This window comes from Catharus ustulatus, chromosome 16 (genome assembly GCF_009819885.2).
Source record: "Catharus ustulatus isolate bCatUst1 chromosome 16, bCatUst1.pri.v2, whole genome shotgun sequence".
In the NCBI taxonomy this organism is placed as follows: domain Eukaryota; kingdom Metazoa; phylum Chordata; class Aves; order Passeriformes; family Turdidae; genus Catharus; species Catharus ustulatus.
Genome location: NC_046236.1, coordinates 16,597,898 through 16,610,067, shown reverse-complemented (window position 1 = coordinate 16,610,067; position 12,170 = coordinate 16,597,898). Strand labels below are relative to the sequence as shown.

Genomic DNA, 12,170 nt, shown 5'->3' with positions numbered 1-12,170 from the left:
GCAATGACCTGGATGAAGGCTCGAAGCCAAAATTCTCACACTGAGTTTTACTGGAAGGTGGGGAAATATATCAAGAGCAAATATCATAAATGCCTCATACTTAACTCCTTCCCAAAGTATTTGCTGTTGGTCAGAGCAAAAAACAAAGTGCTGAAGCAGATGCCCTCAACAGAGGATAACAGTCTGACCCAGCAAATGGAGTCAGTAAATGAAACCATATCCAAGAGACAAATACCTGTGCAACTAGAAAACATTAATGGATATATTAATTTTGTTAATATTTCTGATTTAATATGAAGCATTTGAGTTCATTCATTCCTAGAAGAGTACTTGCAAGATTAATAGAACTATTTTCTGTAGCATCAGGAACACATGCAATAAGATAAAGCTGAGCAGATCTGGACACTGAACTTTGCACACTTTAGTGAGCCCAGGAATCCCAACATAAAGCTGAAAATTCTATTCCATCAGGCAATAATCTAACACACTTTTCTTGGTACTTCTTCCATAACCTTTACTTCTACTGAAGGGGAAATCATAGAATCACAAGAGTGGGTTGGGTCGGAAGGGATCTTAAAGATCATCTCATTCAAACCCCTGCAATGGGCAGGGACACCTTCCACTGTCCCAGGTTGCTCCAAGCCCTGTTCAACATGGCCCTGGACACTTCCAGTGATGGAGCAACCACAGCATCGTTGGACAACCTGTGCCAGATGTCTACCACCTTAATGGTAAAGAATATGCTCATCATTATATCCATCTAAAGCTAGCCTCTTTCAGTTTAAAACCTCACCCCTTGTCCTGTCACCATGAGCCCCAGTAAAAAAGTCTTTTTTCATCTTTCTCATAAGGCTTTTTAAGTATTGGAAAGCATGCAGTAACATTGGCCCTGGGGCTCTCTTCTCCAGGCCTAACAATCCCAACTGTCTCAGTCTGTCTTCACAGGAGAGGTGTTCCGATCCGCAGGCCATTTTCCTGTCTCAACTCTGGACCCACTTTCACAAATCTTTCTTGTACTGGGAATCCCAGAGCTGGATGCAGCATTCCAGGTGGGATTTCATGACAGTAGAGTTGAGGGGGAGAATCACTTCCCTCAACCTGCTGGCCGTGCATCTTTTTGCTGCAGTCCTGGATAACTGGTTTTCTAGTCTGCAAGCACTGCTGGCTCAAATTCAGGTTTTCACACATCAGTATCTCCAAGTCTTCTGCAATGCTGCAGTAAATCCATCTATCACCCACAGTCTGTACTGATACTGGGGATTGTCCCAACTCTAGTACTCTAGATCTGCTGTATAGAGAATTTCCCTTATTTTCACATTTCTGTTCTATTTTCCCTATAGGTGCACCAGATCCAAAGGTGGCTTAAAAATTCTAAACAATGCTGAATGAACACTCATATTCTAGGTGCCTGAGTGTGATTGCTTCTTAGGGAAGCAGAACATGAACACTATTTCTTCCCACTCAAAATAAAGCTGCTGCTGATAGAAAAAAGTGTTTTAAGGACTGTTTGCCTCCCAGGCAGCTTAAGAATATTACATTCAATTCCAGTCAAGTGTCAGTTTACTTTGTTTCAATAAAGTTTCAGATTTGATCCATTCCTTTCAGCCATTCCTGAAGACCTGGCAAAAGGCTTTACACTACCATAGCACTAGCTTCTGTTAGCGTAATTTCAGAGAATAACGTAGGTTCTTTTTCAGCCATGTGCAGCAACTTCATAGAATCACAGCATATCCTGAGTTGGAAGGGACCCATAAGGATCATTAAGTGATGATCCTGGCCTTGCACAAGACAACCCCAAGAATCACACCATGTGCCTGAGAGCATTGTCCAAACTCCACAGACAAGTCTAAGGCTGCTTTACAGCTAAAATTTTAGGTGTATAGGTGAGAAGCTGAAGTTTAGTCTCATGCAATGCTAAGTATCTCCAATTTATACAGGTTCAAGTGACCACCCACATCATACCACTGAACACTCAATGGTGTGTTATCTTCCACAAACTAGAGAGTGGAATAAATATGAGAAGTACTCAACACATTAGGAAGAAGAGTGCCTAAGTTGTTTTTTCATAGGCAGCTTTTTTTGTGCTCTTCCACCTGTGACTTGATCTTCAATCAGATGTCAAACCTCAGTGGAAAGCATTCCTCCCAGAGCTGTTTCCTGTGATAAATACAATTGCAGCACCAAGATCACACTATTTACTTATGTTTGCCACATCTTTACTAAAAAATCCTTAGTTTCAAAATTATCAGTGAAGACCACCTTTGGATTATGTTGCACTTCAATCAAGTTTGTTAAATTATTGCCAAATCAGACATTTACTGAAAATATACATGGTAAATTTGTATCAGATGCCTCTACATGTAATAAACCTATCTGACAGAAGAGCTGGTACACATAAAATAAGAAAAAAATGAATGAATGAAAAACACTTCTGGCCCTAGAATCTACATTAAGAACTTCCCTTCTCAGCAAAGCTTTAAAGGTATTACTCACAACACAGTTTATAAAAGCAACAGTAATTGTTCTGTCACAGAAACAATATCCAGAACAGGAATTCCATCTTTGCCAACCATGTCACAACTACAATCACAAATACACACACACACACACACACACACACCACCAGGAGACTAGCCGAAGGACAGCACTAGTGGGAGTGGGAAAAGGATGGGGCAGAAAAGCAATCCTAGGGCAGCTAGTGCTCACCATGACATTTACACTTAATCTGAGTCATTCATATCGTAATCCGTTTCTTCGTCCTCACTCTGAGTGTCATGCAGCATGCAGCACGTATAGAAGAAGGAAGGGAAAAGAAGAGATTGCAAATGAGTCAGAGCTGCAACAAAGTACAATCCACTTATACCTGAAGCAACTGGCAATGACATTCATTTACTTTTACCTGAGACCTCCACTCTTTGTATATAAAAGTATGACAGCTGACCATTTCAAGAAGGAATGTAACAGATTTCATGATAATGTCCTCTTCCAAATATCCTGAAGTCAGCAGAGAGAAGCCAACCGTTAAGTCAACAAAGTGGTATGAAAGAGAAGACTGCTTGTGGGAATACAGGTTATCTTACTGGTAGCCATGGCTACCAGTAAAAGCCAGTGGAACCATTTAAGATGAATCTCCTTTGCTTAAGTGTATTAGAAGGTTACATAGAAGTCATCTACTAACTTGTGCTGTTAACTAAAAAAAGAAAACACAAGAAAAAAGTGCCTAAGAAGGAATGAAGATGAAGCCTGATTAGATGGCTATCAGAAGATACTTTCTCCTATTCTGAAAATCCAGGACTATTAACTAAAACTGAAGTTCTTGTCAATAAAAAATAAATACTGGCAGGCTTTTTTTTTTCCCTCCAACTCAATCTGCTGAAAAAGTAGGAGGAGGACTTTCTTGTAAGTCAGCCCCAGTACGTGAACATATTATTCTGTATATAAAAGTGTATACCAGAATTTCACTCATATGAACTTCATGAAGACCAACTCACAGTACTGAGACTAGAGGATAATGCTCACTAAAAGGGAACTATGGAGACAACATCTTCCAAAGTCAAGATTCCTGAACACAGCTGTTAGAAACCTCTCAAGAAAAAAATTAATTCTTTTTCCCTTTTTTCGCAGGGACAACATACACTTATACACAAAAATACGATCTTTTAGAAACACAATATATAAAATAATTACTGTTCAAGTATTGCCTATTACTTGCTAGCAACGGCTTAACTCTTCCAGGACAAAAGGAGAGAATATTTGTATCTTCAACCAAAATCAACAGTAATTCCTATTCATCACAGTGGTCAAATGATGCTCTGCTCTCTTCTCTGAAACAATGACCAAGCAGCACATTAATGGAGATGTCTAATACAGCCTCTCTCAGCGCTACTCTATTTACACAGTCATAATGCACTGTCAACTAGCTTCTGGTTTTCATCTTTCACACTTGCATTTGATCCATATTTTCTTTTACATTAAGGATGCAACATAACTCTGGCAACTTCTCAAATTACCTGAAGATGTACTACCATTCCTTATGAAGATGTTTATTAGGCTCTAGAATTCCACATTTTTTTTCAGGTGGATATTTCAGCCCTACATTACTACCACACACCTCTTAACATGTCAACTTTCAAAGTATTCCTCAAGCATCCTGGCAAAAGTAGAGCTTAACTAGGGTTTTGAAAGAGTAAGACATAGCTTACCCAGCTTCATTGTTTACCCCAACTATGTTAATCCTTTACAACTCTTTAGAAGTGTTATCTCAACAGTGATGAACATAAATTACCTCATTTCACTAGGAATCCAACATATAGTTTAGAGCATTTTTACACTGCAAATTATAAAAATTATTTCCTATGTGTAGCTGCATAAGCATGTTACAAAGAACAGAAAGTAACAAAGCTTTATCTCTTTATCTATTTGAGGCCTCCGTGCCAAGACTTAATTTCATTCTTAGCATTATTTCAAAATCAATTTCTTTGAAGGTGATTCTTGAAAAAGCAAGCTTTACCAATTGCTTTCCATTTACATAAGGGAAATCAAAAGCTTTGAAGCCAACTACAGGTCTATTCAGTTTGTCTGTAGTCATCCCATACAAAGCAGCAATGCAATCATAAAAGCTGTTCACTATTCACGACACATTACAGAACTGCTCTGCCTTACAGCTAGTCAGCTGTGGTTTTATGTTTTCCTTTGTATAAATTCTGAAATACAACTGAGTAAAATGCTAAGATACTTGCAATCTTTTTGCAAAGTTGGTTACAGAAAGCAGACATGGTAGAACCCTGAAAACATGAACAAATATCCTCATTTTATAACATATTGCACATGACTGCTTTACAGAGATAGCATTTTTCAAGTTCCATTCTTGACAGTAAGATTTCTTCAGCTGAAATCAAGCAAGAAAAACAGTTTTTAACTGAACCAGTGTCATTGAAATGCATAAGAAACAAAACCTAGTTTCTCAGCTGTGAAGAGCAAATATCTGCCAATACCTGAAAAAAATAGGTACTGAAAAAGTACAGAGTATTGTATTTAAATAATTCAAGCATGCATAACAAATGCATACTGACTGTACCATTTAGAGTCCCTCATACAATAGACAGGGAATCATTATTAGTCCTGAACAAGAGGAAGAAAGGACAATTAAATAATGGTCCAGAACAGAGGTAGATCGATCGTGATTTGTGAAGCCCACCCAATTCAACACCATCACCATTTCTTTAGTCCAATGTCTAGTAACTCACCTTTGCTTTTTCACTGGGTTCACTGGTTGTGCCATAAGGAGTGTTATGCAATTCCTTCGAGACAACACACAGAAATTCAGCCTGATCTTCATTGCCATAGTTATAGGAAGAACCAATACTGACCAGCTGAAAGATGAAAAAACAGTCAAATGTATTTCCATATAAAACGAATTCCATAAAGTCTCCTGATTAGTACAAACACTCCTCATTCAGACTGTAGGTTTTGCCTGAAGCATGATTCTCCACTTCAATGCAAATACATTTTGATGCTAACGAATACATTGACAATACACGCTGATGATAAGATACACACAGGATTTTTTAAAATCGTTACTGAATTAATGATTTACAGTTATAATTATCCTGTGAAAGAAAAGACTGTGGAGGCAGGTCAGTGGAGAAGTAGCCTTTTCCCTGTTTCTGTTATTTATCGGAAACCTTCCTATCCTCCAAAGTTAATTTTTAAGGCTCATATGTGGTATCTTAACGTGGCATGATTTAACATGTAAATGGCTGCATGCAGGAAGCTCTTTAGCCTGAAGGGATACCCATCACTACTTACAGAATAAGGATATTTCTATTAAAACATTATTTTGAATGAACAAACACAATATTTGCATCTGACTGGAATTTAACAAGACACAGTATGGTAGGACAACAAGATTAACATCTGAAATTCATACATACTGCTACAAGGAAGCTAATTAAGGAAGTGCTACAAGCAGAAGCCATGTATAATGAAATGTGATATATTTACAAGTTTCTACAGTCTCTATATTGAATGATAAATGACAATTTACTGAGAAAGAAGAATATATTCAATATCAGTACTACTTCTTATGCAGCATGTTTATCAAACGGCAGAAATTGTCTTACCTTACACACAATACACTTACCTAATGCTAGAAGCTTTACATAGCCTGGCTTTCCAAGCCATATTAAATTCAGATGTAGCTGGTTCATTTTAAAGTTTTTTTTCAAAAGCACAACAAGATAATGTGTGATCTACAAGATAATGTCAGATCTACTGACACAGATCAAAGTACTAACAGTAATACTGTTGCACAGAAACACTGTGTAGACTTGTCATTACCCAAACTATATTTAATCTACCAAATCACCACAGATATACAGTAAGACTGGGCTATTTCCCAATCACTACCATTTAAGTGCTCTAGAAATGGCCACATGGACAAGGCCTAACTTATATTTTTAGGGTAACAGCACTTAAAACACTGTGGTTATCTCTGTAAAGACAAATCATGTAATACCACTAGTCTAGCAGAACACCAAAGAGAGTAAAAGATTCGTTAAAGTATGAAAGATGAAATCAAGGTGAAATCCTGATCCAGAGTTTGTACTTAAGGGATAAAATTAACTCCCCCAACAAAAACTGAAGTTAGACTAAGGTTAAAAGCAGCTTCCATATAGCACTGTCAGAAGAAAAAAAGCCTCACTGTACTTTCTAAGGAAAGGAGAGAGATATTGAGATGCTCCCGCACTGCAGTAAGACAGCCAAGCAAGCACTTCCACAGACAGACAGAGCCAATGTCTAAAAAGAGCAGCAGGCAGTGTGCCTACATAATGAATCAACCTGATGCCAGGCCTAGGCACCGTCAGAAGTTTTTGGGACCTGATGATAATACAGCATAGAAGGCTCAGCCTTCCATGAACAGTACTGGCGCCATCGAAACTCATCCCTCTCAAATTACGTACTTTAACTACACTGAATGTGATCACCAGAAACCTTCCCTGCCTCCTCTTCTTCTAACATCACCCTAGTTCTGCAAAATACATACATAATCAGTAATGAACACAGGCTGATCAAAAATTAATGTTTTAAAGACATTTTTTTGAACCAAAACTGTGTAATGAAGTTACAAAAACTTACATAAACATTGGTTCTTAGAAGCACCAATGCATATAAATACATCATTCACCTACCTAGAGATGCTAAATCAGCTAATCTTTCACAATGAATACTCTGAGTCTGCACCAAAACATGTTTGTGTAATATAGAATCAAAACCCACAGAGTAACTAGGTTCTTACTTGCAAAAGATGGACTAAGAAAGTCCACTGAAAAGCTGGAAAAACAACCCAAATTTGCCTCGTACGTTGATAAGATTTGTTGATTGCCTTCCCTACCAACAAAATATCATGCACACATTTTCAGAAAAAAAGTAGCCATTAAGTTGCCTTAAATCCAATGAAGTGGTATAAAGTTTACACTATACATTACACAGCAATTACAAACCATTTAGTACAAATACAGTAACTGCTTCAACTATTAAGGTAAAAGGTAGGACATAAAACATTTTTAATCCCCTTAAAGGCTAGAAAACATTCAGAAAGTTTGCATAGATGTTTAAATCAAGACACTCAAAATTCACCTTCTCTGAAGAGAAGTTTTAAGAACAAAATTTAAGCATGTAACTTAATTAGTATACAGTTGACTCTTCTTGGAAAATGGCAATAACTCCTTATCAGATAAGCTGTGATAACTACCAGAAGGAAAAATACCTCTTTACTTCTTGACACTCTAAAAGAAAGAAATGACCTCTCTGAATGTGGATACCATAGAAGACCCCAAAATCAACCAAATCACCAATCCTGCTTCAACCAGGTTGACAGGTCTTCAGTTTATAGCAACTAATAAATGCTTCATAATCCAACCATGTAAATTAACCTTTTGCACATAAGTCTTTTTAGGAGATGTGGAAGATTGAATACTTTCAGGTAGTTGGATAGGACTATCAATTTAGCTGACTGCAAAACACCTAATGACTTTTTGCCACTACTGATCAGTTGATAAAGTCACTTTTGCAGATTTAGACCCGAGTTCCCCAAAACTCCAACTCACAATACTCTCATAAGCAGTTTCATATGTGTGCAGCTAAGAATTTATACTTTGCATAGTAGCAACTAGTAGCATAGTAGCATGCTAGAACTGTCATTGTAGCTTTCTGAAATGATCAACAGCAAGGCTGATGGCAGAAAAAGAAAGAACGGAAAATGAGTGCAGATTAGAACTGAACTGCTTTGTCAGAAACTGAAATCAGAAATAAGTTTTAGCAGTCCTATTCCAAAAGTCACTTCATTGTTCCCAGTATTGGTGACAACACTTTAAGAAGGATGTTGATAAACTGGAAGAACATCCCTGCCATGTCCATATGCCCCCACACTACCACCCCCATTCCAACCCCCAAAAGATGCCATAACACATCAGAGCAATCTGAGGTATGAAAAACACGTCAAAGGATTTCAGATTATCAAGACCACTGTTTCTCAGACTTTCTGAAAGGACAAATTGTTTTTGTTTTGAAGCCACATTTGCTTCATGTGGCTTAAACTACAAAGAACCTAAGGAAAGATAAAATAACATGTTGAACCTGTAAATTCCATAGATTTGTATGCTTTTATATATATACATATGTACGTATAACGCATATATCTATTTTTCTGCATTGGTGTATTCCTTCCATGACTTGTTTCATTAAATTCCTTACTAAAGTAGTGTGATCCTGTTTAAGCATCCCAGTGAGCCCCAACAGTGTCAGAACTGAGCACAGGAAGATGCCAATGCTACTTATCACAGAAAATTCATTTGATAAGGATCCTTTACTGCTTGCATGGAATAAGAGTTGTTGGTACTAGTAGGCTGTCAGCTACAGTTTAATAAAGGCAGGAATGGAAAGAAACATTACTTTTATTTTTATTAATTCAAAAGAAACATATTGCTTGATGTGTCAATAGAGGTCACGATTTTCCTGAAAAGACAAAGAAATCACAAGAAGGAATTTCCTGTCTCATAATAAGGAACCTTATTCTTGGAGTGAACTAATCTTACGCCTAGCTGAACTGATACAGATCTCGAAACCAGACACATTTCAGTAACGTGCCTCTACAGATTTGCTATATTGATTTAATAATATTGATTCAAAATCAATGTAGAATATTTACAAGACAAATCAGCAATAGTACTGCTATCTCAGATAACAACTCCAGCTTGCACAAACTGCAGCCCAGTCTTCTTCTTCTTTTTAATTTCTTCTTTTTCTTCTTCTTCTTTTCCTCTGCTTAACACTAGAATTATTCATATAAACTAACTTTTCTACCTCACCACTACTAATTTCCTTCTCTATTTTATGATGATCTGATTCTCAAAACCAAGTAAATTACGCAACAATTATTCTCAAATTCTATTTTAAACATGCTTGTACTTTGAATATTACTGTTTCTATTTCAGATGTGGTGAACTCCTTGTACACTAGAAACCTTGAAAAACTTGTCCTTTAAAAAAAAATTTAATTATTCTACCAGCTAACAGAATTAAAGAAAATCCTCCACTCTTTTTTTTTTTTTTACAGACTCAAGTTATATGAATCGAAAAATGGACTCTATGCCTTTAGACATATAATGCATTTGTTCTGCCTTCCCAAAGGGTTTGCAAAAGGTTATGAAGATACACACACATCAGCTCTTAAAACTCAGCACTGATGACTGATACCAGGTCTGAAAGAATATTTATTTCAGGTGTCTTAATGCAATAGTCTGACTTCAAATCTTCATTTTTTAAATTACAATTTTTATTTTATTTTATACCTGCATTAATTTCTTCACTGCCCTCCCCACCTTCCATTTTACAATGCTGACTGTTACTTTGAGCTATCCAGGACATGAATGTGGAATGACGTCATTCTGCATGTACCCTACACATCCCTAACAAACCACAATTCTTTCTCTGTTGCCAGAAGTCTGAAAACCCCATATTTCACATTCCAAATATTACCTATACAACTGCAAGAAACAGACAGTGCTTGGTACATTGAAAGCAGATTCTGGAATTAAACTGGATAATAACAGTCCAGGTTTCAAATCTCGAACTGCATGATTAAGTGCCCATATAAAGTCATAGGGAAAGCTTTGTTTTTATTAAGCCACTTCACTATCATGTCATCTTCATAATGTTACACTAATCTTTCAGACTAAATAACCACATATGTTGCAAGAAAAATAATAAGTACTACAGGCATTTTGCTGATAAGAGGAGTTACAGAGCACCAGGTTCCCAAATCAATTCACATACAACACTTTGAAATGTAGCACAGATATTTAAAGAACCAGAAACTGCCTCCAATGTTACTGAGAGCAAAAAAACTTCCCCAAACTCACAAGTATTTGGAAGTAAACACAGCAATCAAAAAAGCAGAACAAGGGGAAAAGGAAGGATGAAGAGATTAAAAAAAAAAAAAAAAAAAGAAGAGAAGAATGAAGCTAGGATTGTCCATTTGGATTTCAAGAAAATTTCCCAAGACAGAAAAAAAACCCCACAACAGCAGAACAATAAAGCCAAGGATACACCCAGGATGTTTTTCCAACTTGAGACAAAACTTAAAACTGTCCATTTTGTTCTCTCCTCACTCCTCCATATTTTACTTAGAAAAAACTCCTGCTATTCATTATTTCAGTTTAAACATATCTCATCCACCTAAAAAAGAGTTACATTCTGAGTTATCAGAAATAAAGGGTTCAAACTCAGAACTTAACTTTGGTGAATGAAATAATAATTTTCCCAGTCTATCAGAAATGTCCCCTTCTGGAGGTCATTGAACTCAAAGCTGTATTTTTACAGCTCCTTAGGTTTGAATTGTACCTCCAGTTAACAAATATGGATTAAAGGCTGTTAATTTTAGAGGAAAATTGGAGGAAAATAAGTTATCTATTGAGGAGGTAAGAACTCTTCCTAAGAAAAACCTTGAACTAAATAACCAAGGGATTTTTGTTTGGTTGTTTTTCTAATATTTTTACAATGTGGACATTCATAATGTGTAATGAAATATCGTGAATATAAATAAAAGCCAGTCACAAATACACACAAACTACTATGTGCTGTACATCCAGAAAAAAAGTGGAATGATCTGAAAGCAGCAGAAACGCAAGGAGGCCAAGCATATCAGTGTGAGGGCAAAAGGAATGGTGTGACACACCTCACTGTAGCATTTCTGGAAGCATCTCTCTTCCCCTTTCACTTCCCGTGACACTATCAGCAGAAACTCTGACTGCTGATCCCGGCCACAGCTGTACTGGGAACCTATACTGACAAGCTGAAATAACCAATCAAAGTAAAACACAAAAAGAAACCTTTGTAAAGCTGAAGCACATACCATTATCCAAATTGCACAAGTAACAGATGAGCTCAAATGTTCAGGTAACACTTACTTGCCACTATAACAGGTTGCTATCAAGCCACAACTTTCATTTCAACATAAAATTTACTGAGGCAGTTGCAAAGCCCTTTTGAATTTAAATGGAAGTTAAGAGTTGCTGATTAGAAGACAGAAAACGCCCCATATAACTGTGTTGTAGCCAACTACTCTGAAAAACAAAGTTTGGAGCATTATAAAAGTATGCATTATTTTCCTGTCATACATTGACAAGGGGAGAAGGCAACATGGATATAAGACTGGAAGGTGTTATGTAAAGCAATATATAAAACCTGGGTATTAAAGAGCTTCATCTTGTTCCAAATACTGATAAAATACAGCTAGGGAAACATAGTAGTCAACAAGAAGAAAAAACATTGCGTGGTCTAGATTAGCTTTAGAATGAGCAATTTACAGAAGATCCAAGAAAATAACTGCAGTGTAAAAAACTGTCCTGTTCCCACAAAAACCACTACCAAGAACACTGGCTAATAATTTACAGTTCAACCTCAGCTGAATTTCTCAAGCTCTTACTAGAAAACGTTTTACCTTAAGAACACATGGCAATTCCTAGCCCACTTAAATTAAAGCATAGTCTGTCAGTGCACTTTAGCGAGATTAGAACTTTAAATTAAGTGTGAAGAGATAGACAACAATTGCCTACTCTGAGTAAACTAGAGATTATGACAGATGAGAAGGCCCATGAATAGCAACTTTAT

The 12,170-nt window shown here is 36.8% G+C and overlaps 1 protein-coding gene across 3 annotated transcripts in view; it reads right to left on the bottom strand.

Annotated features, from left to right (window-relative positions):
• The window catches only part of KCTD5 (potassium channel tetramerization domain containing 5), a 32,041-nt gene that overhangs the window by 7,939 nt on the left and 11,932 nt on the right, over window positions 1-12,170 (bottom strand). Inside the window, exons 5-7 of one of the 3 annotated variants that reach the window (XM_033074426.1) lie at window positions 11,236-11,352; window positions 5,247-5,372; window positions 2,707-2,765 (exon numbers count right to left, since the gene is read on the bottom strand). In XM_033074426.1, the coding sequence (XP_032930317.1) occupies window positions 2,721-2,765; window positions 5,247-5,372; window positions 11,236-11,352 (288 nt within the window). In that variant the 3' untranslated portion in view covers window positions 2,707-2,720. Of the gene's footprint in view, window positions 1-2,706; window positions 2,766-2,864; window positions 2,995-5,246; window positions 5,373-11,235; window positions 11,353-12,170 lie in introns of those variants that run through there. The other 2 variants (XM_033074429.1, XM_033074427.1) reach the window with 2 other exon arrangements.